The sequence below is a fragment of the Hemitrygon akajei genome, chromosome 10 (assembly GCF_048418815.1).
Source record: "Hemitrygon akajei chromosome 10, sHemAka1.3, whole genome shotgun sequence".
Classification (NCBI taxonomy): Eukaryota; Metazoa; Chordata; class Chondrichthyes; order Myliobatiformes; family Dasyatidae; genus Hemitrygon; species Hemitrygon akajei.
The window spans coordinates 152,501,721-152,529,405 of NC_133133.1; the positions used below are offsets into that span (position 1 = coordinate 152,501,721).

The 27,685-nt window shown below is 38.9% G+C and overlaps 1 protein-coding gene across 5 annotated transcripts in view; it reads left to right on the top strand.

Annotated features, from left to right (window-relative positions):
• Positions 1 to 27,685, top strand: part of borcs5 (BLOC-1 related complex subunit 5) — a 74,503-nt gene that overhangs the window by 4,306 nt on the left and 42,512 nt on the right. For all 5 annotated transcript variants that reach the window (XM_073059420.1, XM_073059418.1, XM_073059417.1 and 2 more), the window contains exons 2-3: positions 5,768 to 5,857; positions 8,841 to 8,987. In XM_073059420.1, coding sequence (XP_072915521.1) covers positions 5,800 to 5,857; positions 8,841 to 8,987 — 205 coding nt within the window. In that variant the 5' untranslated portion in view covers positions 5,768 to 5,799. The remainder of the gene's footprint in view (positions 1 to 5,767; positions 5,858 to 8,840; positions 8,988 to 27,685) is intronic.

Here is a 27,685-nt window from a genome sequence, read left to right on the forward strand (position 1 = left end):
GGGAACCTCTTTACTCAGAGAGTGGTAGCTGTGTGGAACTAGCTTCCAGTAGAAGTGGTAGAGGCAGGTTCAATTTTGTCATTTAAAAGAAAATTGGATAGGTATATGGACAGGAAAGGAATGGAGAGTTATGGGCTGAGTGCAGGTAGGTGGGACTAGGTGAGAGTAAGCGTTCAGCATGGACTAGAAGGATCAAGATGGCCTGTTTCTGTGCTGTTATGGTTATATGTTATATGTGATGTTGGCATTCATTTTAAGAGGACCACAATGTAAAGGCAAGGATATAATGTTGAGACTTTATAAAGCACTGGAGAGGCCTTATTTAGAGTATTGTGAGCATTTTGGGGGGCCCCTTATCTTAGAAAGGATGTACTGAAACTGGAAAGAGTTCAAAGGAACTCTTCGTGTAAATGATTCAAGGATTGAATGGTTTGTCATATGAAGAGCATTTTATGGCTCTGAGACTGTATTCACTGGAATTCAGAAAAATGAGAGATGACCTAATTGAAATCTATCAAACGATGAAAGACCTTGATAAAGTGGATGTGGAAAGGATGTTTCCTATGATGGGAGTGTCTAAGACCTTAGGACACAGGCCCAGGATAAAGGGGTGTCCTTTTAGACAGAGATGAGTAGGAATTTCTTTAGCCAGAGAGAAGTGAATCTGTGGAATTTATTGCCACAAGCAGCAGTGGAGGCCAAGTCTTTATGTATATTTAAGGCAGAGGTTGATAGATTCTTGATTGGTCAGGGCATGAAGGGATGGGGGGAGGGGGAAAGGCAGGAGATTGGGGCTGACAGGGAAAATAGATCAGCCATGATGAAATGGCAGAGCAGATTCGATGGGCCAAATGGCCTAATTCTGCTCCTATATCCTATGGTATTTATGGGCACAGAAATAATGGTGGGAAGAAGGACGGTGGCACAATCCAGCCCAAAAAAGACAGACTGGCAATAAACATTATGGTGTGGTTTGTAAGCAGGTTTATCAGCTGTTCATTTTGAAGCAGTCATCTTTTTAGTTGCACTTTCTTTCAAAGCAGCAGATCAATGTAATTAACAGTTAATGTAGAAGCTGTTGAAATGTTTGTGTTGGATGACACAATAATTCTGAATTATTTGTCAGAAATATTTGAATAGAATTGTAACTGAATGTTCTTTTGAAATGCAGGATGAAACCAGTCAGGAAGAAGTTCTTTTATTTGCAAGTGTTGTATTATGAAATATGACACACTTCACAGCAAATTAGTATTGCAGGAAAGTAGATTTCTATTATGTCACGTATATTAGCAGACTGGGGCAAACTTGAAATAGTTGATGAGGTGCAAGAACTGTAGGGCATTTATCCCAAGTTGTAGATACTTGAACCGTAGTACAATGTTAATGTGATCTTCATTTCTCATTTTAATCCATGTAATTAAATAAAGTCTCTGACTTAATGATACCAGATAATGATTGACACAATAATAGCTGGTGGCTTTGGTTTGGTAAATCATTATCTTTGGTTGGGTTTGATTTGGATTTTAAATTGCCAGTAAGTTTATTTCCCTGCTTACACTAAGCTCCAGGGTCATCCGTTGCTTGGTATTTTATTACATTTTATTTATATCATTAAATCAGTGAGATTATGTTTATTGTAATTTTCTTTCTACCTTTTTATCACTAGTGATGCAAGTAAGCTTTCTATGCAAAAACATAACCTGATCTGTTGTCTTCAATATTTTTCATTACCTCTAGAAAAATTACTGTTCAGTTGGTCAAAGAAGAATCATCCCTTAGAAATCAACATTGATGGACATTATTTTTTGTCATTCTTTATCCTTTTATACATTCATCCGTGTTCACACATATTATAATCTTTGCTATTTTATTTTGCAACTGATTTTAATCTAACACTATCATTGCTAGGCATATTCCTTTCTCACTTTTAAACACCAGCATGATGGCTGCCACTGTTAAATTCTTTGGTGTAATCCTATTTCCGTGAATTTCGAAAAGATTCACGTAAATAGGATTACACCAAAGAATTTAGTGGATAGAGGGGAACAAATGGATGTTATTTACTTGGGATTGATAAGGTGCCGCATAAAAGACATCCATAAGATAAGGATACATAGAGTTGGCTGTGATGTATTAGCATGGATAGAGGATTGGAAAGCAGAGAGTTGGGATACATGGATGTTACTCTGGTTGGCAAACAGTGGTGAGTGGTGTGTTGGGCCCGCAACTGTTCACAATATACATTAATGATCTGGAAGAGGGGACCGACTATAGTATATCTAAGTTTGCTGTTCATACTAAATTGAGTGGAAAAGCAAATTGTGCAGAGGATAGGTCAAGTGAATGGGCAAGGGTCTGACAGATGGAGTACAATGTTGGTAAATGCAGGGTCATCCGCTTTGGAAGGAAAAATGGAAAATCAGATTATTTAAATGGTAATTTTCTCTGCAGTGGTAAGGGAACGTAATTCAAAAGCTATTGGGCTTTTACTTCCTTCATGTCTTGGAGATGTCTGTACCTATAACATAAGGTGAGACATTCACAGGCAAGCCTCACTGGACAATGTGTATCATAATGTATGAGTACAGTGTCTGACATCACCTTTTCCTTTGTCTTTTGGAAAGCCACCTCACACTGCTTTGTCCATTGCCATTTCTTCCTTATCTGTAGTAATGAGTTCGAGGGGTGGAGCACAATACCCAGGTTCTGACAAATCCTAAAAAAGACTGCATTTGTGGCACATCCTTCGGCTTGGGGCATTCACCGCTGGTTGAATTTTCTCAGCACACTTCTGTAATCCTTGTACTCTGACCACAGTAAGTGATACTTGATTTAAAGAATTCACAGATGTTGCACCATCCTCTGAGCCCATAATCTGATATTTTAACACTCTCTTGAGATTTTGAAGATATTCTTTATCATCCTCACTGGTAACACAGAGTGCCTGGACTGTCTTGCAGCTTTGTGCCAGAGTGTAGGTGCAGATACTATTCCAAAAATAAGCCTATTATAGTGGTAAAGCCCTTTGTGAATGTTCATTGTGAGAAACACTTTGGACTCTTCTTCCATCTCCATTTATAGGTAGGCCTCAGCTAAGTCCACTTTGCTGAAATCTTTTCCTCCAGAAAGGCTTGCAAAGATATTGATCTGCTTTCAATATTGGGTTGATAGTGACCTTAAAATCACCACAGATCCTGACAGACCCATCCTTCTTGGCTAAAGAGGACCACTGACATTGCTCATGGGCTCCACTTAACCTTGGAAAGAATTCCTTCAGCATCCATGTGTTCTAGCCCACAGACTTCTTTATCACAGATGGTAAGGAACTGGGTGGGCTTTCTAAAACTTGTATGTGGCATTTTCATTTAACTATTTTATCCTGATATGTTTGTTTTCCAATGCCATTCTTGACTGCTGTGGTATCATCCAGTACCTTTTTAATTTGCTTTCAGTTCACTCTTTTGCAAGGAATGTGGCATGCAAATAGCGGATGGATCTCCACTCAAGTTGTAGGTGTCTCATTCCATCTTGGCCGCACAATGTTGGCCCTCCTGTTTTAATCACGTACGAGCCCATTCTGGCTTGTTGTGTTTCACTGTTATGAACGTTATTTGACATGAGTTACCTTTTCTTCAGTATAAGTTCTTAAGTTGGATATCTACAGGCTTCAGTTCAGTAGTTTTGAAATGCCGCCTAAACTCATTTTGTGGAATGACTGAAATAGCTGAGCCAGTAGCCAATTCCATTTCAATTAATTTGCTGCTTACTTCTGGTGTAAGCCATATTATTTGTCTCTTGTTAGTTTTCACATTGTAAACCTCAAGGCTGTACAATCCCTTGTCACACTCATCATTATCAATTTTTTTTCATCAACAGCATGCGGTTTAGTGCTCTTTTTGAACTTGCAACTTGACTTTTTATCCTTTTTCTCTTCTCTGCCCTGTCCCTTTATTTTGGGCTGCCAACATGTTCTTTGTGTGCGTCCTACTTCACTGCAGTTTTGAGGAATTGAGGATATTAAAAAAATCACTTTGAACCTATGTAACTAATGGCTAAAAGAATAATTGGGACAGAATAGAAATTTTTGAACTGAAGTAAATTCTGTCTTCAGCAGTCGGCTAAAACAAGCTTATACCAGTTTTTCCCCGGCTTGCAGAGGGACGCTGAGAGTTTGATAACATTGTACATTGTACCCTTGTTTGAGTAGGGGGAGGAGGGCTCACTAATAAGGACAGGAAGGAACATCCATCTGTAATTAAGTCAGAGCCTAGCAAAGGGAATAACTGATAAGGACTGGACAGCACGTACATCTGTAATTAAGCCTTGATCTAGCGAACTCTCTTATCTGTAACTAAGTTTCGCACCAACAGACTTGGTGAGCGTACCAGTTCAAATAACATCTTGCAACAGTAATGTATGGGGCTAACTATGTATAAATATACGGCTGTAACCTGAGGGAGCGGGTCCACTTGTCGGGTGGTGACAGTACTTTGACAACTGGGCCTCAAACTCCTGCAGGAGGGTGTGCAATAAACTGTGGTAACTATAAGAAGCTGGTCTCCCGAGTTTTATTCAGATTCGACTTTAACAGTTTTATCTTTATACCTGCATTAGTCTGGTGTATCTGAGCCCCTGCCACAACAGTAACGCAATTTGTTCAGCCAGGCAGGTTTCTGTTTAGAAGTTCACACTCACTTTCATTCCTGACTAATTGGATTGCATCTCTGGCTGCTGTTTCCATTGATATATGATTACCTCTATTCCTTTAAATGTAAGTTATGCTTGAATGTTTTCTTGTAAGATTCCATAAACCAAACAATCTCTCAGTGCATTATTCAGCCCTTTACTGAACTGACAATGTTCAGTCAATCTCTTCAATTCAGCCACGTAAGCTGAACACCTAAAGTGATCAACAGTGGTATCTGTTCTAATTGTTCCTGCATTATGTTCATGATATAAACAAAGCTCATTTCAGCTGGTTTGGTTGGAGCAGTCAAACCTCTAAGCAAACTGCGTTTCCACCTATTGCATTCGGTAGTACTGACACTTGCTTTTCATTTGCTATTTAATTTACTTAAAAATCCTGCTCAATTCATTCAGTATACATCATCCAGTTGCCTGTTATGCTTACGAACATATCCATCTTTACGATGTAGCTAGCCATTTCTGTTATTTATTATTGCCACCCAGTACTCACTGTTTATGAACCTGTGACTGTACCCATTACGTGTTAATTCTGTACATTTTCTGTCTTTATTTTTTAACTCGGCTGTCTCTCTCCCCTTCTGAAGAAACATGCTGCGCTATTTATTAAATTCAAATGTCTCCCTCTGCTTCCCAAAAAAAATCATGCTACACTTCAACAGGTAGTTAGTTGTCTCAGGTTCGTTTTTAAAAATCCTCATCGCCACTGTTGTGTTTTGTAACTCCAAAAACGAATCAAAAGAAAAATGCAGGAGCCCAGGAAATATGTACTTAGTTTCTTTCTCTAGTGAGGCACTCACATATGATGTAGTGGTGTATTGATGTATGCATTTCATGTACTTCTTACATGTAACCCATAATGAATTATGTAAACAAAGATTGCTTAAACAATATTACAAAAATATTACTGTAAATGCGCTACAGGAATCACTTTCTTTGACGCAATAAAGGTGCAGAAGTAAAGGAATAGGTTGTGTTTCTGCTGCTTTCAGTGCATAACCATCTTAGAGCTGATACAGCATTGGTGGGAAAAATTCTAAAGCTAATTGTTTGTTTTCTGCAGTCTTGATTTCTTCGGGATCTGATTTTAATATCATGGGAACCGAACAGAGCACATATCACGATCATAAGCAACCAGAATGTCATGCTTCAGGTAGGTAACTGTTAAATATTAATTTCATTTTAACACAAGTGAATGCACAAAAGGCAAGTGTGCAGATACAGCAAGTAATTAGGAAAGCTAGCAGCATGTTTTTTTTTGCTAGGGACATGAAAGAGAATAATAGGAAGATTAAGCTCCAGTTATATCGTGCATTAGTAAGACCATATCTGGAGCACTGCGTACTGCATTGGTCTCCTGATTTAAGGAAGACTATAAACAGTGGCAGTTCAGAGAAGGTTAACAAGACTGATACTTGCAATGGATGGGTTGCCACATGAGGATGAGTTAGATAGGCAAGACTTGTGTCTGCTTGAGTTAAAGGGAGTGCTGTTGGGGTCTTGAGTGGATGTGCAGAGGATGTTTCATCTTATGGGAATATTCTGGAACCAGGTTATTTAAGAGGAAATGTTATTTTTCTGAGGTTAATTAATCTAGGAAATTCTGTTTCCCTATGTGTTAGAAACAGAGTTTTGAATATCTTAAGGCACAGGTAGAGAGTTTTGTGTCAAGAAGCCCATGTTTAGACAGAAATGCAGATGAAGTTGCAATCAAATCTGATCTTTTTGCATTATGGGGTAGTGATCTGCTCCTGCTCCAAATTCATTCATAATCACCATACTGTCTATCATTAATGTCTGGGAACCATAAACTAAGTCAGAAGAGTTCTTGATGATGAACACTTTGTAACAATGAATAGTCATCAGCAATTTCAAAAGGAGATACTTTGGCTAAGTTTATTGAATATTTTGAAGTGATAACAGAATAGATGATGGCAAAGCAATGGTAATATAGATTTTCTGAAGTCGTTTTGTGAATTACTCTATATTAGATAATAAATCAGGCCAGAGATGTCAAACAATGGATTACTTGTTGGCTTAAAGACAGACAGTAGTGAGTGGGAGTATAGTGTTGCCATTGACAGTGGAAGAAAATGGGGACCACTATTCCATGAGGATCAATGCTGGAACTATTGTTCACAATATATGATAATGGCTAAGATGCTGAAATCAATAAACATAATTTTTAAATGCAGGCAGCCCCCATTTTGGGTCATGTGGGTTATGGAAAATTTTCCTTATGGAATTCACAAATCATTGCACAAGATATTGAGATATGGAATAAAATTTGTTCTGATGAATTTGTGTGGAAAATAAATAAGTATACATTTTGTTTTTCCAATTTGCTTTTGTTGGTGACATTATCAAAAATTGCATTGCAGACCATTTTCCAAGAATGCAACACCCTCCACATCCTCCCCCCACTCACCACTTTAATGCAGGAGTTGCCTGTATGCAGATAGTACTAAATTAGGGGAGATTGTCACTGTTGAGGAAGAATGCTATAATTTACCAGAACGTACTAGCCTCCCCACAATCGAGGACAAATAAAGGAAATGCCTCAAAAAGACCCCCACTACACAGGATATGTTCTCATCTCGTTACTACCATCAGAGAGATGGTACAGGAGCCTGGAGAAATGCACACTGCAAAACAACAAATGTCATGACACGTTGCAAATCAAGATGCAAACTAAGCACTGGGATTTATTCCAAGGGGAATAATGTTAAAAAGTTAGCAAGCTGTGTTCAGCCTGTGGAACCTTAATTAGACCTTGCTTGGAGAGCCTTCTACAGTTCTGATTACCATTACCATATTATAAAAAGGGAACAGAGAAGATTTTTTTAAAAAAAATTACACCAGAAATACAAGCATATTTATCTGGAAAAAGGTGTTCACATGCCATCACTTCTCTTTTGAATGAAAGAGATGAGGAATGATCATATTTTCACTCAGTGTTCTTTGTAAGAACTAAAGAGCAACAGAATAGTTGCCAGGTAATGCATCAGAGCATAGAAGAAACATTCTAAGAGTAGAGAGAAGGTGGAATGATAGAAATGAATTTTATAGGCATATTTATTCATTTTGGTTTTTCCATTATTTTTCCCACTTATTTTGTTAAAATACATAATTGAGTGAATGTGTGCATGATATCATGAAATGTCTTTGGCTTAGACATTTCATTGTATGATTACTAAAATGGTGGTGTACTGTTGAAAGTGGTGATAACTCAGAGTGAAGCAGCGTTGCCCAATCCTAGGTGTTTCAGTATATTTGCCCCAGCACTTTTTTTTACTGGTGTACAGCCTCCCTCCACCAAAAGATGCCCAAAGGAAATTTGGTGGGGTTTTCAACCTCGCTGGACTGAACGCTACAGTTGTTACTCACTGAATAGCAAGGTTTTGGTAGCCTTGTTTGCTCTGAAACCATGGAATTAAAAAGGCCATCACTCACATAGTGTTCTTTGTCCATATGATATCTGTGACTTCCAGTAAGTTCAAGCACATCCTTGCATACTAGACAGGACAGCTTTGCTGCTGGAGATTAAGACTGGAGTCACTCTCAGTTTAAGTGCTTGATCTGTGCCATAAGGCACAGCTGGCTTCTTATTGCTGCATATGATGTCATCCAAACTTCATAAGTAAGAGAGAAGACTACTTCTCAAAGTGCAGTTTGGTTGTTCCTGCTGATAGAGAACTTCCTGGCGAATGTTTCGCCATAAGTGCCTGGTTCCAGTCATGGTGAGTCTTTGTGCCCCACCTGCAAAATCACACGCCTTCTGTGGCATTCCTTTCCTCTAGCCGATACAGGTATCTCTCATCTTCAGAAAGCACTCTTCCTCCACTTCTCAGTAGTGGAGCATCCATTCATGAAGGAAGAACCTCTCCAGTAGCGGGAAGAGTGATTCTTGTACTCTGGGTAATTCTTGTATATGTGCTGGCTGTAGAGGTTACTGCTGTAGTGCTAAATGCATGCAGATCCAAGAACATATTACAACAATGGCATGCTGAAACTGATACACATTTGGGCAGTTTCATGTTATATTTCCTCCTTGTCTCTTATAATGTAATAATGGATAATATTTTACCAGATCATTAACACTGTTAAGATCAGTTTAATTTTTAAATTTTATTCAGCAACAAATTCTCCAGCGAAACAAAGAGCCAAAATGGATGACATCGTAGTTGTTGCTACAGGAACACATCCACCAGCTAGAACCACATGGAATGATCCAGATGTTATTAAATTGCATGAAATTCCGACCTTTCAACCTCTGCTCAAAGGTAATGCTTACATATTTGTTTCTTCAGTACTTGGCCATTATGAATGTCATTTAGTCTCTGTACAGACTTTTAAGATGCACTGTATTCATTTAATCTAATTACTTGTTTCTCCTTTGCAATATCCTTTATTTCCCTAAATTATGTATTATCTAGTTTTTAACACTTTATATCGACTCTGCATCCACTTCGGTTTGAAGTAGCGAAAGATCAAAACACGGAGTTGTTCAAAGGGACCTCAGTATCCCTGAATGTAAATTGTTAAAATTTAAATATTGGTACTGCAAGGAATTGCATATGAGACAATGGCTTTAAATTTGTATTTTGCAATAGAGTATAAGTTTCCTGCTCTAATTCTTGGGACCCTGATTTCCCCTTGAGATCTGTTTTCCCTCCCTCCCTGCTTGTAACTGACAACACAGCAAAGGTTTGCCATTTTGAGTCCTGGAACAAAGGACTTGCTACATGGGGAGAGAATAAGAAGTTAGGTTGATGCTGATTTTAGAGCTGATCACAATGAAATTTTAAAACAATTTAAGGGGATTGAAAAAGTTGATGTGGAGATAATATTTCCTTTATAGTTTTGAGTACCTGGAGTCACAGTCTCAAAGTAAAAGGTTACTGTTCGGGACAGAGGTGAGAAATTTATTCCCTCAGGTGCTCATGAATGATTGGAATTCTCAACCTAAAAGGTTGTGAAGGATCAGTCACTGATTGTACTTGTGACAGGGGTTAATTGCTTTTTAGATAGTTAAAAAAAATCAACGATTTGGGATAAATACGATATTGAGGTTAAGGATCAGCCATGATGTTATTGAATGGCAGGTGAGCTGTCAATGGCGAACTGCTTCAATCTCTTGTACAGTTTAATTCCTTTGGTCACTTTCCTTTATATGAGATGTCCTCTGAAGTTTATAATTGTGGCAGAAATGCCCATTTCCATCAAAAAGAATTAGGAAGTAAGTTCATAGTAGAACTTAGTTAAAGTGAAACCAGTGTTTTTGAATGATTCTGGAATTTACTGTATTTGGCATTTCCTTCCCTGTTATTTCACAGTTGGGTAAATATCTCTACATCTGTGAAAGGGAGGTCTAGTTGTTTTTACAATGCACTTTTTCTGGCCTTGCAGTGCTTCCTTTTAATGTAAGGATTACAAATTTGCATCCATGCTTTTGCTGTTCATGTCATGCTTGGCAGTATATGTCAAGGGATCTGGAATAAAAGCAAAATGTTGAAAAAACACTCAGCAGGTCTGGTAACATTTGTAGCAAAAGAAAATGTGATCTGGGAGGTGCTATCAAACAGCAGAGCATTTTGTGGATGATGCACTGTGCGTCAGTGATGGAGAGAAAGATGACTCGTGGTGGATGGGATACTAGACAAGCAACTGGAATGATCTGAATGATGACAGCCTTCTCTGGTGTTGTGTGAGCTACATTCCTCCAAATGAATGGAGAGTATTCTATGACACACCTGATGTGTACCTTACAGTTGAGTCACTTGCTGCATGATGCCCTGCCTTGCAGCTGCAGATCTATTGCAGCTGTTTGGAGCAAGGTTTTTGCTGATTGCCAGGATATTAAAAGTGAGGGACTCTTCAATAGTAGTTTAATTGAAGATCAAGGGTAAGCCATTAGGTTGTCTCTAGTTGAAGTAGTCATTATTCATCCTTGTGTGACAGGAATCTTATTTCCTTATCAGCCCAGGTACAAATGCAAGCAGCCACGGTCTACCTCAATTTTCTGAGCATATGTGAATGGAGTTGAATATTGTGCAGTCATCAGCAAACATTTACACTTCTGGAATAGCCAAGGGGGTTGAACCAAACACATTGCCTGAGGAAATCATGCATTGTTGTCCTGGAGTTTAGATGATTAATATCCCTACAACCATAATCGTCTTTTGAATTACCCTAGCCAACAGGAAGTCTTTACCCTTAATTCAAGGAGAGTGTTTTACATCTCATCAGTGGAATTCCTCTCTTTTCTCCATGTTTGGGCAAAAACCATATTGTTATCTGGAACTAAGTGGTCTTTGCTCTGAGTCATATTGTTACTCTAAGAGCAAGTTATTGGTGAGTGTCAGCTGCTTGATTGCATTATCAATAACCCCACCTGTGACTTCGGTGGTTTGGCGTAGATTGATGGATAGTAATTGAACAAATTGGATTTTTTTGCTTTAACTATTTTGCTGTGCAGTTACCCACATTATAGCTACAGTTAGGCAGCAAGAGGAGCAACTAGGTTTGGAACACAGTTTCCAAATACAGCTGGGATTACTTTTGGTCTCTTGCACTTTTGGGGTGGCCGGTTGGAGATGTGTCTCTACCAAAGGAGATATAAGGTGCTCCTTACCACCGTGAGCCTGCAGTCACCCTTGGGCAAAGTTGCTTAGTGCACACCCCCCCCCCCCCCCACCATCCCCACCAAACAGGATTACATGAAGCCATGGGAGCAGGTGGTGGATGGTTGTATGAGCAGCCGGTGCATATTCACAAGTCCTGGTTTTGCAACCACTGACACCAGGCAGACAATCTCTGAAGAGCATTGATAATGGCTGGGGTCACCCATCTTGGAAAGACACTGCCCAGAAGAAAACAATGGGAAAACATTCCTGTAGAAAAATTTACCTAGAGCAACCGTGGTCATGGAAAGACTATGATTGCCCACATCATATGACATAGCACATAACAAACAAACCCTTTTGTGTTCTGTGTTGTCAGTCATTTTTTTGATAGGTGTAATGAGTCAGATTAGTTGAAGACTAGCTTCCATGAAGGATATAGGTGAACCTGGTATTTTTTTGTGGCAATCCAGTGATTTGATTTTCACCATTACCGATTTTTAATAACATCTGTATTACTCAATATATTTATTTTAAGTGTTTGGCAGATATGATGGAATTTGATTTGCTTCCAGTTTGCCAGATTATCTCAGGCACCATCCCTGAGATAAATATAAAACGTGATATAATTGAATCACAGAGAGATTGTATGCAGTTCAACAATATGTTCTTAGTTAGGCATTGCAGTAAGCAGTTATACAATGTTGTTATCTGTAGAAGGAGCTCTTGAGCTTTTTCCCAGTTACAAACGATAATGTGGTTAAGTTGACTTTCCACTGATGTAAAAAATATATATATTTATTATAAATGTTGAAACCAACACAAATCTTCAGTGACCTCACTAAGGTCGCATTTTAGAAGTTGAAGGTGCTAAAATTCCACAGTAGAACCTTGTTAAAATGTGATTTTTGGCACCTAGCCAGCTTAATAAGACTTTACAGACAGGAATGTTACAGTGAGGATGCTGAAGTGAGTGTTGTAAAGGATCATTGATGTTTAACCAGCTGGATTGATGGTGTTACACACTAAGAACTGTGTGTGAGGCCTCATTTATTCACTCAACCTCACAGCTAACATGTTTTCAGTGAACTCAGCAATACTTTCAAATGGGATGTTGGCACCTGCTAACTGTAATACAGGTTTTATGTGGAATTGGATATCGTTGGGAATGGATATGCGAAGGAATGAATGGTGCAGGAATTCTTTGCATTGCACTTTCATTTCTGAGATTAAAGACTGAAATCAGTCCTCAACAGTGGGATGAAAGTCCTCTTTCTTTCAATTTTCAGCTCTTTTGCTTTCTAGATGACATTTGTTATTTAGGGGAAAAAAAACAAGATAGAATTTTTCTTTCCTCCCTTTTTTCTTCTGTCTCCACCCCTCATTCTGTTTATAGATATTAGGATTTATAGCTAGAAGTGTAACTCATTAGCAGTTCATATTGTTTCTGTTCAGTTAAACAGGAATAATCTTGTCATATAGTTTCAAGTTTTAAGAAAATGGTCTCATTATGAATGTATAGAAGCACCCTCCTGTCGCTTTTTCATTCCCTCTCAAATCAGTAATTCTAACAGATGAAAAGAGCATTTATTTTGCTGCTTCATATACACTTTACAACTTTTTATTAAAATACCTGGTATGAATTGTATCTCTGTCAGCATTTTGGATAGAAAATGCTGCAATTTAAATGAAAATTGTCCTTCAAAATAGCTGACAATGGGTGTGCTGCATGGTTAACAAAGACAGCATCATTTGAAAGCAGCACAGGTTCAGTTCATAACTGCAAAGTATTAACTTGAATTTCAGGATTTTAGAAAAGATCTCTGTGAAAAAACTAATGAAAGGATTAAAATAGAGAAGCTTCAATTGATGCATTTAATTATGCTATCATGGCATGTGTAACTATTTCTTTCTAAGCTTTACTTTAGATTTAAATCAAAGTATTGAGTGCAGGAGATGGCTGTTATGTTGAACCTGTATAGGACATTGGTCAGACCTCATTTGGAATATTGTGTGCAGTTTTGATCACCTACCTGCAGGAAAGATGTAAATAAGGTTGAAGGAGTACAGAGAAAATTTACAGGGATGTTGCCAGGTCTGAAGCACCTGAGTTATAAGGAAAGATTATATGGATTAGGGATTTATTCCTTGGAATTTAGAAGATTAAGAGGAGATTTGATGGAGGTATACAAAATAATGGGGGGTAATGCAAGCAGGCTTTTTCCACTGTGGTTGGAGGGGATGACAACCAGAGGCCGTGGGTTAAGGGTGAAAAGTGAAATGTTTAAGGGGAACATGAGGGGAAGCTTCTTCACTCAGAAGTCAAGAGAGTGTGGAATGAGTGGCCAGCTCAAGTGATGCAGATGAGCTTGATTTCAACACTTAAGAAAAGTTTGGATAGTTACATTAGATGGTAGGGGTATGGAGGGCTATGGTTCCGGTGCAAGTCGATGGGAGTAAGGCAGTTTAAAGTTTCAGCATGGACTAGGTGAGTCAAAAGGCCTGTTTCTGCGTTGTACTTTTCTATGACTATTATAAATTTCAGCTTCTAAAGGATAATTGAAGAGAGCAGTGAGAGTATTGGCAATCTACGAGTGATCGAACAAACTCATTTAATGGGTTTATTTGGCAATTTCCTCTGTATATGCATAAGAAATATTAATATGGAAAAAGATACAAAAAGTGATGATCAGGAAGTCGAGTGGGATAGTGTGTCGAACCTTGAGTTTTTTCAATGTATGGTTATTATACATGAATGTCAAGCCCTGTCGTGGTTGTTAGGAATAGCAGGTGTGGATGGTAGGAAATACATTTACTTATTTAGTGAGATACAATGTGGAATAGGCCTTCTGGCCCTTCGAGCCGCACGACCCAGAAATCTCCCTATTTAATCCTAGCCTAATCATTAAATAGGTCGGGTTGCACATGTTGGTCAGTCCTGACGTAAAACATCTATTTTGACTTTTAGTTTATGTTCTAGGACTCACAGCAAGATTTAGACCAAATGGAGTAGAGCAAGGTAAAGTTGGTTGGAGCATGGGATTTTCTGTTTTATGTAAGTTAAGAAGCTGGAAGATGCACTAGTAGGAGGATGAACTTATAATGTGGCATTTAAATCAACATATCCCGTTCAAATTGGGGTTTATAAATTTAAAGTCTATATTAACTGACTGTGGCCAGAAATAAAATATAAATATTAATGAATATATAGCAGTGGAAACAATTGAAACACATGCTTTTTTTTGATTTATTGTCGTATACCTCACATATAGGATGTTGTGTGGCTTTGTTTGTGTCTAATATACCTGAATGCTCATATTCATTCCTTCGCCCCTTATATTTTTGTGCTCTAAACTCTACTATCAATTAAACTTTCACTTCAATGTGTAGAATTAATCGTCAGTATTATATTTTCTTGGTAAATTGTATGGATCATTTCTCTGCAGTGGTCTATTTCATGTGCATTTCGTCACTGTTGTGCTGCAACAATTGCGTCTTGGACTCTGGAGAATCTGGAGGCAGTGTGTACTGACAGCTTTGATCTACTTTCTAAGTCTGTAAATAAATCCCAGGACAGCAAATGTTCTGAAGTCTGGAACGTATTGTAGTTTGAACAGCTAAATGCTATGGTTCTGATTGAATCAAATCCAGCTCAATCTGTTCATTATTATCATTAATTTAAAGGTAAGTATTGATCAGGACGTTGAATACCAGAGTCTGCTGCATAGACTTTAATATATTGTACATATTTGCTCTTACCTTCTTCATTTTCTCTCAACCACATCACTTAATCCTCTCTTTCACTAAATCTCTCCTCCTTCCATTCTACCTTACATCCTCCCTAACCTTTCCTATCCTCTCTCAGGCCTTCCATCTCTTCTACCTTGCACTTAACCCGATCTTTCATGTTTGACACTGAGGTCTGATGATCTCTCTTTCCATAAGACCGTAAGATATAAGGACAGAATTAGGCCCTTAGGTACATTAAGTCTGCTCCACCATTTCATCCAATTTTCCTCTCAGCCCCAATTTCCTGCCTTCTCCCTGTAACCCTTTATGCCCTAACCAATCAAGAATCTATCAAACTCTACCATAAATATACATAAAGACTTGGCCTCCACAGCTGCCTCTGGCAAAGAATTCCACAGATAAACACTCTACAGAAATTCTTCCTTGTCTCCATTCTATTCTAAGGCTGTGTCCTCTGCTCTTAGTCTCTCCCACCATAGGAAACATTCTCTCCACATCCACTCCATCAAGGTCTTTCACCATTTGATAGCTTTCAATGAGGCCACCCCTCATTTTTCTGAATTCCAGTGAGTAGATGCCCAGAACCATCAAGCACTCTTCATCTGACCCCTGCTCTTCTCCATCTCTGCCCCACTTCCACCCAAGGGTACTGACACTCCATCCCACTCGCCAACCCTGGGGGGGGGGGGGGGTGAATCCCTTGAGTATTGTTAAGCAGAGTTTCCTTCGCAATGGGCCAGCTGATGACATGGATTCAGGTTGGCAGTGGGTGACTAACTAGACAATCATGCCTCCTCCTTCACCTGCCCCACGGATTCACAACCAGATAGATATTGTCTTCCTTGTACTCATTCACTTACAAGACCAGCACAGCATCCCCTCAATGTTCCCTAGTTTATTCACTAATCAATCGACATATGCCTCCCATTATTCATTAATCAGATCAACATACCATTAAGATGCACAAAAGAGAAAATCTGCAGATGCTGAAAATCAAAGCAACGTACACAAAATGCTGGAGGAACTCAGCAGGCCAGGCAGCATCTATAAAGAAAAGTACAGTCAACATTTCGGGTTGAAACCCTTTGGCAGGACTGGGGGAAAAAGCTGAGGAGTAGATTTTAAAGCTGGGGGGGAGGGGAGAGAGAGAGAACCACCAGGTGATAGGTGAAACTAGGAGGGGGAGGGATGAAGTGAAGAGCTGGGAATTTAATTGGTGAAAGAGACAGAAGGCCATGGTAGAAAGAAAAAGGGGGAAGAAGTACCAGAGGGAGGTGATGGGTGGACAAGGAGATGAGATGAGAGAGGGAAAAGGGGATGGGAAATGGAGAAGGAGGAGGGGGTTGAGGGGCCTTACTGGAAGTTTGAGAAATCAGTGTTCATACCGTAAGGTTGGAGGCTACCCAAGCGGAATATAAGGTGTTGTTCCTCCAATCTAAGTGTGGCTTCATCACGACAGTGGGGGATGATGTGGATGGACATACGGGAATGGGAAGTGGAGTTAAAATGGATGGCCACTGGGAGATCCCACTTCTTCTGGTGGACATAGCATAGATGATTGGCGAAGCAGTCTCCCAATCTATATCAGGTCTCACCAATGTACAGAAGGCCACACCAGGAGCACCAAACACAGTAAATGACTCCAACAGACTCAAGTGAAGTATCATCTCACCTGGAAGGACTATTTAGGGCCCTGGGTGATAATGAGGGCGGAGGTATAGGGGCAGGTGTAGTACTTGTTCTGCTTGCAAGGGTAAGTGCCTGGAGGGCGATCAGTGGGGAGGGAAGAATGGGCAAGGGAGTCGTGTAGGGAAGTTTTGGAGAATTATATGCTGGACATAGAGGCAGGTGGGGTGGTAGGTGAGGGCAAGAGGAACCCTATCTCTGGTTAAGGTGGTGGGAGGATAGGGTAAGAGCAGATGCATACATGCTCTTTTTGCAATTTCTTACTTGAATAACTAGTTCTTTCCCCTAGTCACCTTTAGTACAGTGAATAGTTATAGCCCAGTTCATATCCTTGGTGGGATTTCCCTAATCACTTTCTGTCAGTTTCAGTACCTGATTATCATTCCTATTTTATGTCTCCTGTCATACACCATTTTCCTAGCTAGGTTAGTACTTCTGATGTGGCTTCTTTCTTTGGGATTGTCTGTTTTCATTGGACCAGAACTACCTGTCACTGATAAGCCACCTACACTGAGTTCTGACAACCAAGCCAGCTACAGATGCACCTTTTCTTGGTCCTCCGATGCAGATGGTGACAAAAGGCAACTCAATTCAAAATGGCAAGGCACAGCACATCAACAAGACCTCACAGAACACAATACTTTATCGGATGACTCTGGAACAAACCATGCCCACAGTGGCTAGGGAAGATAAGATCTGATTGATAGCCAGCTAAGCCTGCCTTCAGGCTTATTAGCTGTCACAGTTGTTAAAGGAATTGAATGTTTCTGAAGCACTCTTGACAATAATTAAAAATTGTGAATTTAATTTTTATGTGTTTTTAAAATATCACTTCACATATAAGCAATAAAAATATTAAAGAAAGCTCAGTACAAAATTGTATATGTTACATTTAATATTTTCTGCAAAGCAGTCATTCCTATCAAATGAATGGGCTAAGTGATTCTGCCTCAGGTTTAACCCAGCAAGATTTTCAAGTTTAGTGTCACATCCTGATACTTAAGGGGTAAATCATTGGCCAGTCTGGCATGTTAATGATAACATCTCAACAAATTTCAGTGAATCAGTCAGGATGGTCTCACTCATTTTGAAACCAGCAGAGAGGTTACTTAGAGGGGCCCTTGCTGAGGTGCCATAATACTGATTACCGGTATCTCTTAAACTGATAGAAGGCCAAAGGTTAACGTATTAATTTCCAGAATCTGAATCAAGTTTAATATCACTGCATATGTCGTGAAATTTGTTGTTTTGCAGCAGCAGTAGAATGCAATATATAATTTTTAAAAAATAAAGAAATTACAATAAGAAGTGTATATAATGGATTCTGGGTAATCAGAGCATCGGTTAATCAGGGGAGCCTCTTATTTGGGACAATCTTAACAAAAGCTAATTGAGAAAATAGCCAAGATTCACTTTGTTTATTTGGGTCACTGTGTCACTTAATTTCGTGTCAGTCGCATGCACTTGCATGGTAGTTGGACACACCACTGTACTTAATGCAGTTTCAAGATATCGTCAGTTGCATGTGCTTGTGTTCAAACAGCAGCAATTCTTGTCACTGATAGTTGGTGAAAAATAAACAGTAAGACAGTTCAGAACTGTTTTGCTCACTGCGGTTTCAAGCATTCTGGCTTGTAGATGCCAGAAACGGTTGGGTGAAAATGAAACTATTTTACCACTCTGCAAGTTAGGAACTATGAAGGATTTTTCTGACATTTCAGTAGTCACTCCATAATAGATGGTGATGCAACAAGTTAAATCTGTGGAAGTTTGTTAGAGCCATTGTTGACATTCACATCTCTTCAAACTCTCAATGAAATATAGCTGCTGGTGTGCCTTCTTTGTAATTGCACCAATATGTTGGGCCTGGGATAGATCTTCAGAGATGTTGACACCCTGAAACTTGAAACTGTTCACCCTTTCCACTGCTGATCCCTCAATGAAGACTGCTGTGTGTTCCCTGGACTTCTCGAAGGCTACAGTCAATTCCTTGGTCTTAGTGACGTTGAGTGCCAAGTTGTTGTTGTAACACTCCAGCTGATCTGTTTCACTCCTATAAGTTTCCTCATCACCATCTGCAAGTCTGCCAACAATAGTTGTGTCATTGGCAAATTTATAATGAGTTTGAGCTGTTCCAGGCAGCATCCATGGAAAAGAGAAAAGTGTTTCGAGTAGAGACCCTTCATCAAGACTAGTGAAGGGTCTTGGCCCAAAACATCAACTGCTTGCTGTTTTCCATGGATGTTACCTGGCCTGCTGAGTTTCTCCAGCATTTTGTGTGTGTTGCTAGCCACGCAGACATGGGTGTAGACAGAGTCGAGCAGTGTGCTAAGCAGATATCCTTGAGGTGCGGATCAAAAGTTATATCTCCTCATCGGTGTGGATTGTCAGCGATGAGATGTTATTTTTGATCCGCACTGACTGTGGTCTCTTGATGAGGAAATCAGAGGTCCAGATACGGAGGAAGCTGATTAGTTTTTCATGGAGCACCCTCGTCAGAAAAATGAAATTAAGACCTAATGATATATGTTATTTTGAAAGGTAATTAAAGTATGAAGTATGGTGAAGTTTACAGAATGGTTCGCCATTTTCTTCACTGAACAGCCTCAGAGTGATGGGCATGTTGATCACATTTTTAGCTTCATCTATGTTTAGTAATCTGCCTGTTGCAAGTCTCTAATTTAAACCATAAGATAAGAAGTTGGTTGACAAGTAATTATGAGGTCAATTGTTGTGAATGGAGCCATGTGACACAATAGAAGTCCTTTCCTCCAAGTTGATGCTGTTTCACAGTGTAGTTGCATGCCCATCCACAAATGTTTCCTTTAACTTACTTCCAACAACTATCCCCAGATTCTACTGCCTACCTATAGTGGCCAATTAATCTGGCAACCCACGTCTTTGGAATGTTGGAGGAAACTAGAGAACTCAAGAAATGAACGCAGTCACAGAGAGAAAAGGCAAACTCCAAATGGGCAGCATGAGAGAACTGAACCTGGTCATAGAAGGTGTGAGGTTGCAGACCAAATGACTTAAGATAAGGCTTTTATGATCTCTCTGTAACTGATTCTTTAACACAACAGGATATAGGGTGGAAGCAGGAAACATGCTGATTTAGCATGTTGCATCCAATCTGGATTTACAAATTTACACAAAAATTATAAAAGAAGAAAGTCCAGCACATTTTTGAATGTGAATTGTCAATGTGGTAGAACCGTATTGCATGTGATGTTGAGTGCGTGATTTTCTGAGGAGTTTACATAATTACCTTCTGGAATGGTGTTTATGCTTGAATTTGAGAAACTGATGCAATAACTGCACTGGAAGATTGTTGGTTGGTCTGAAGTAAAGTGTGTAGGCTGTTGTTTGAATAATTTATTTATGGAGATCTCTAGACTTCCTAAATGGAAATGGGGCCTTGAATATTGATTTTCTTGAAAAAGTAAAACAACTTATTATTGCATATTTTTTCAAAGTGCAGTTGGACAAAATCACTAGCTGAAAAACATTAACTGTGTTTTACTTCTGGTAATTGCACCATGTGAAGAAGCATCTTCACCTTGGAATAAATCTTTTTTTATAAGGTATAATTGCCGTAATTGCAGATGTGAATGATCTACATGTTTTCTTTTGAATTCCTCACCCAAGTTTTGAGTAAGATCTTTCTATTATTCCAGTAGAGGGCGGATGTATAATACAAGAATGTTTTTGATCCTTTTCAGTTATCCTGTAAGGCCTTACTTAGTGGTGACTGTATTTCAAAAATACTTGAGGTTTATTGAGTCACAAAGCACAGAAATGAACCATTCTGCCACTGTGCCAACCATTCAAGCATCTATATACACTCCTCATGTGTCCCCATCAACTCTTGGTCTTCCCCCACCCTGCAGCTTCCTCAGCCCCCTTTCATTTGTCACCCACCTACATTAGAGATAATCTTTAGCTAATTAATCTACCAATCTGCATATGCTTGAAACTTAAAACTAAATTTGAGCACCTGGAGGTAGCCCATGCTATTACAGAGTTGTGCTGCAATGAAACAGGACCATAAGCCCATGTCAACCAAGATGCTCCATCCTGGCTTGTCCTATTTGTCGGCATTTAGCCCATCACCTTCCAAACTTTTCCAATCCGTGTTATGAATAGAAATAGTAATTTAAATAATTATCTTTTTAAAAAATTGTTATTGATCTGACACAACTACTTCCTCTGGCAGCTTATTCTATATATATATAGAGCACCTTTTTTTGTAACAAAAAACTTACCCCTTAAATTCCTGTTAAATCTTTCCCCTTACCTTAAACTATGACTGCTAATTTTTGAAAAGTTCAAGTACATTTATTGTCGAAGTATGTATACATTATACAACCTTGAAATTTGTCTCCTAACAGGCAGCCACAAAACAGAAACCCAAAAGAGCCCAGGAGGATTTAAAAAAATCATCAAATACCCAAGGTGCAGAGGAAAAAAAACAATTTTGCAAACATTAGACACAAGCAAATAGTGTTCGGAACTGAAGTTCACAAAGAGAGTTTATCCACAGACCATTAGTTCAGGGCAGAGGCAACCCTGGGAGAAAGACTGAGTGAATTCATTGAGTGCACTGACTATGCCATGGAAAACATGGATGGTTTCTATGGAGCAATGGAGGTTAGAATTGAACCTGGGTGAAAGATGTCATTTGTAAATATTCTGCAGGTAATAAGTGTAATTTTCATGTTTTAATTCAGAATCACGATTGTACCAGTTTATCTGTTGAGAATCACAATTGCCTATCACCACAATAGGTCAACGGCAGATGCACTCTCAGTGGCTGTTCACATGGCTTTACAGACAGACATACTTTATTGATCCCGAGGGAAATTGGGTTTCGTTACAGTCGCACCAACCAAGAATAGTGTAGAAATATAGCAATATAAAACCATAAATAATTAAATAATAATAGGTAAATTATGCCAAGTGGAAATGTCCAGGACCAGCCTATTGGCTTAGGGTGTCTGACACTCCGAGGGAGGAGTTGTAAAGTTTGATGGCCACAGGCAGGAATGATTTCCTATGACGCTCAGTGTTGCATCTCGGTGGAATGAGTCTCTGGCTGAATGTACTCCTGTGCCTAACCAGTACATTATGGAGTGGATGGGAGACATTGTCCAAGATGGCATGCAACTTGGACAGCATCCTCTTTTCAGACACCACCTGGACAACACAACACCTATATGGCAGGATGCTGTTCATCGACTATAGCTCAGCATTTAATACCATCATTCCCACAGTCTTGATTGAGAAGTTACAAAACCTGGGCCTCTGTACCTCTTTCTGCAATTGGATCCTCGACTTCCTAACTGGAAGACTACAATCTATGCAGATTGATGAGACGAAAGAGAGTACAGGAGCACAATATGCCAACTAGTGGAGTGGTGTCGCAGCAACGACCTGGCACTCAACATCAGTAAGACAAAAGAGATGATCGTGGACTTCAGAAAGGATAAGACGAAGGAACACATAGAGGGATCGGAAGTGAAGAGAGTGAGCTGTTTCAAGTTCCTGGGTGTCAAGATCTCTGAGGATCTAACCTGGTTCCAACCTATTGATGCAGTTATAAAGAAGCCAAGAGAGCGACCTTAATTCATTAGGAGTTCGAAGAGATTTGACATGTCAACAAATAGGCTCAAAAAACTTCTATTAATGTACTGTAGAGAGCATTCTGACAGGCTGCATCAGTGTCTGGTGGGGGGTGGGGTGCTACTGCACAGGATGGGAAGAAGCTGAAGAGGGTTGTAGGTGTAGTTAGCTCTATCATGGGTACTGGCCTACAAAGTACCCAGGATGTCATCAAGGAGTGGTGTCTCAGAAAGGCAGCATCCATTATTAGGGACCTCCAGCACGCAGTTCATGCTCTTTTCTCACTGTTACCATCAGGGAGGATGTACAGAAGCCTGAAGGCACACACTTAGCAATTTAGGAACAGCTTCTTACCCTCTGCTATCCGATTCCTAAATGGACATTGAACCCTTGAACTCTACCTCACTTTTTTAATATATATATATATATATTTTGCATGATTTTAATCTATTCAATATAGGTATACTGTAATTGATTTACTTATTATTATTTTACTTTTTTTTCTCTTCTATATTATGTATTGCATTGAACTGCTGCTGCTAAGTTAACAAATTTCATGACACATGTCAGTGATAATAAACCTGATTCTGATTCTCATTACACACTCTGGACTTTTTCTCCAATCTATTTTGTCTAGTAAGAAAAAAATAAATTTGAATTTCAAACTCAAAATTTAAAAAAAAATTCTGAATACTTGCTATTTCACACAAATTCTGAGTAGGCAATATATTTAAATTCCTCTGTTTTTTTGAAACCTCTTTCATTTGCTACCTGGTCAGAGCTCTGAATGTAGCTTGGCCAAGTTTAGTAGTACTGACTAGGCTACAGGAAATGCTTGGAACTAAAATGGTGCAAGTAGAATAGAACACTATTCCACAAAGAGCAACTGGTCAGTCATAAATTTGAAACCTAAGATAGCCAATTTGTAATAACAGAAGGAGGCCAAGAATGTGAGCAGTGGCACATGTATGGTTAGATTATACAGCTACTGTGACTTTGCTGTGAGGAAAATCCTGTAGCATAAAGATTTCCTCTGCTTGCAAGTGGTGCCTCAAGTAGTATCTCCTTTAAAAAGATGCTTCACTCCCAAGGTGCTGCAATAGCAGCAAACTTCCTGTGGACATGATGGCTCTCTTCACCAATTGCAGGCTAAAATCAGAATCTAAGTATAGGTCCTGATAGACTATCTGACCCTGGCAGTTTAAATGCGCTTCCATCAGGTAAACTTACAGCTGTCATTTGCAGGAAAATTAATCCCTCAAGCTCATTCTCAATAAGGTCATAGTGTCAATAAATTCACTGTCCACATTCCTTGCCAGTTTCTATTGTTAAAGCCTGTCTGTGTTAAGTTGTAAATTAATAATTGACCATTTGCTAATTGTAGAGGAATTTTCAGTACGATTCATATCTTTCTTGTTTGAAGTGTTTCTTGACATCATTCCTAAAAGGTTGGTTTCATTTTTTAGACCTTATTCTTCAGTCCCTGCCTTGTCACTTCTGGGAATTTAACACTCTTTAATTTTACTGTTTTTGATATTTGCCAGTTTTGATACCATCCCAGATTCAATGTTCCACACACAAAATGCTGGTGGAATGCAGCAGGCCAGGCAGCATTTATAGGAAGAAGTACAGTCGATGTTTCAGACTGAGACCTTTTGTCAGGACTAACTGAAAGCTTGAATTTCCAGCATCTGCAGATTTCCTCATGTCCAAGTTCAATGTTATTTTCTTCACAATATTTTCTTTAACACTCCTCTGTTTTTGCTATAATACAAATACAAAGTTTAGCACACTTGATTTCTATAATTACATTTAAATTGGCATTATTGGTTATTTAAAGATGCCTATAATGTTCAAGGGCGTCCTCTTTTCCTTTTATTGTTGTAAAGTATTTGCTCTGATTTTGACAACCCTTGCAAGTTTCATAATTCCTTTTTTTTGAGCCCTTGTTTTGTCTCAAGTCACCTTTGCTAGTTTTCTGTGTAAAAAATCTCTGCCTTTTATTCACAGTTCTGAGAAAATCTACAAATGCTGGAAATCCAGAACAACACACACAAAATGCTGGAGGAACTCAGTAGGTTAGGCAGCATCTATGGAAAAGAGTACAGTCAATGTTTCAGGCCAAGACCCTTCATCAGAACTCATTTCCATAGATGCTGCTTGACCTGCTGAGTTCCTCCAGCATTTTATGTGTGGCCTTTTATTGGTTCAAAATAATTTTTGGTATCAATGGGTAATTAATGTTGATCTGGATTTGTTTTTACTAAAAGAAAATATACATATAGTACATTGAGCACATGGATACTTTACTTTTTGTTATGTGAATTAATTGCTTCATTTTGAATTACACTGCATTTATATTTTTTATTAAAGGCAAACCCAGATGAGCATTTTTTTCTGAGAATCACTTTAGCTTAATACAGTATATCAATAACTGGCTGGGTTTTTAAAATCCAGTATTTTTAGTATGAATGTGAATGTCTACAAGTGAGTAGACGGTGTAGGCAAGGATGGAAGTAGATTCAAGATTCCAAGTATATTTATTATCAAACTATGTACACAGTGTACAGATCTGAGATTCATCTTCCCCACAGACAGCCATGAAACAAAGAACAACCATGGAACCAGTTCAATGGAAAAAAAAATCATCAAAACCCCCCCCCCCACACTGAAAACAAAACAAGTCGTGCAAACAGCAACAAAACAAAAACTAGCGAAAACACAGGATATAAAACACATAATCAAAAGGCATATTTCAGTTCAGCTCAGTGTTCATTATTTGCCAGCTGCCTCGATTCAAAATCGCCCAAACTAGCAGCAAGAAAAGAAGTGACCAGAGAAACTAGAGTACATGATAAACGTGAATTAGTCTACAACCCACAAACCGCGTTGATTAAATCATGCTCTGGCACCATCCTCCGATAGCATTGAGGGAGGGAGAACGAGAGAGAAATCACATATTTCTAGTATTAACCTGAAGACGTTTTTAATGTGAGGTATAAAGTGTGATTCAGTAATAACTTTAGCCCATAAATACATAAATGTTCAGTTCCTGTTTACAGTACAATGCAATGTGACCTTGTTGCTGACTAAAAAAGGATGGAATGAAAATGATTTGGATAGGCTTTTAATGTAAAAATGGTCTTTTGTTTGTCTGTGGAAAGCATTAGCAAATACTAATGAATTGAAATCAGACTTGACTGAATGAAAGATTTCTTATTCCAATACGTCTGTACATACAAACATTCTTTATTGACAAGAATGAAAAACACTGGTGTTTGTGTTCAGTATATTAATGAACAAATCACTTCAAGGGTGAAAGGTTAAGATCCCACAAGGCATGCATAATGCATTAAAATTAAGAAAACAATGTTGTGCTTGGGCATCTGTCTAAATATACATAAAGAGCACAATATAATCATTTGTTTTAAGATTTTTAGCTTTGTGTTTCTTTTATTGAAAGTTAGTCTTGTTTATCCTTGTCTTGTACTTAAAATTAAAATGGCATAGTCACTTTTTTAAACAAGAGAAAATTTGCAGATGCTGGAAATCCAAGCAACACACACAAAATATTGGATGATCTCAACAGGCCAGGCAGCATCTATGGAAAAGAGTACAGTCAATGTTTCAGGCTGAGATCCTTCATCAGGATTGATGAAGGGTCTTGGCCCAAAACATCCACTGTACTCTTTTCCCCAGATTCTGCCTGGCCTGCGTCAAGTATATTCTTTTCCATAGGTGCTGCTTGGCCTGCTGAGTTCCTCTAGCATTTTGTGTGTGTTACTTACTCTAAATTTCTCATTCTGTTAGTTGGCTTCTCAGAGCTTGCTGTAATTAATTCTTTGTTTAAATTTTGTGACTTTCAAAAAGATATTTTTGTCTACTTTTGCCTTTGTATTGTATTTAAGTCTAGTCACAATATGTAAGGTCTGCAAAAGTCTGCTGTGTTGTTTGGGTACTAGGGAAGCAGGTTTCGTTGGAGTCTTGTCTATAATGTGTTGTGCATTTTTTTTTAACATGACTATTCTTGGCAACTGGTGGCAAGTTATTTAAAGTGTGGAGATTACTGAAGATGATCTAATGAATGTGAGGCTTGTTGGATGGAACCTATCACTAGTTTGGGTGGCGAGGTGGGGGTGTGTGAGAGCTAGATGAAGTTGAGAGGTCTGTCAGTTATGGTGGAGGGACAACCATCATAACTGAGGAAAACTGAAGTCCTCTCAGTGATATTGCTGCAGGTGGGACCAGAGGAACCGGGAGAATGGAGTGTAATGGTTACAGAAGGCAGGATGTGAGGTGATGTAGACAAGATGGCAGTGGGAATATTGGATTTGTAATGGATATTTGTAGCCCAATCCCTGAGATGGAGATGGAGAAATCAGAAAGGGGAAAAGAAGATCCAGAACAAGGCCATGTAAAAGTGACAGGAGACTGGAAATTAACAGCAAAGGGAGAGGCTATCAGTGGTGATAAGAGACTGGGCTGGGGAGAAAGAATAGAGTCAAGGCAGGAAACAATCATTTCTATAGGATGAGAACAAATTGGAATAGTTCCACTGAGATCATCATCTTTGACACCAGTTCAGTTGTTTTTTTGTCTCTGCAAGTGCTGTCTCTTACCTGCTAGGTATTTTAAGCATTTTCTTTTATTCCAGATTTCAGCAAATGCAGTGTTCTGTATTCGCAGGTTTTGTCAATCTACAGGAAAGTTACAGCATTTTCTGTTTTTAGTATAATAAATCAAAATATTATTTCTTAATGTGCTCTAAATATTGGAATAGTGTATGTAGTTCTGTTTGCCATGCCATAGGAAGAATGTGATTGCACTCGAGAGAGTGCAAAGGAGATTCACTAAGACGGTGCCTGTATTAGAGGACATTATTTATGGGGAGAGATTGGATAGGCTGGGTTTCTTTCCCTGGAGGGAAGGAGGCTGAGTAATGACCTAGGAGAAGTACAAAAGAGGGATAATTGGGTAGATTATAAGACACTTTTTTTCCCCCCTGGCCGGGTTATTAAAAACAAGAGGGTATAGGTTTGAGGTGAGAGGAAGGAGTTTTAAAGAGGATGTGACGGGTAAAGTTTTTTTTACACAGTGAGTGGAATGTACTGCTGGAGGAAGCGGTAGAGTCAGATATGTTTAAGAGGCATTTAGGCAGACACTTAACTAGGCTATGCATAGAAGTATGCAGTTCTAATAAGAGCAAATGCGATTAGTGTAGTTAGCTTACACTGTTAGCATAGATGTGCTGGATCAAAGCGCTTGTATGTGTGATGAACAGGTAATTCCAGTTTATGTGT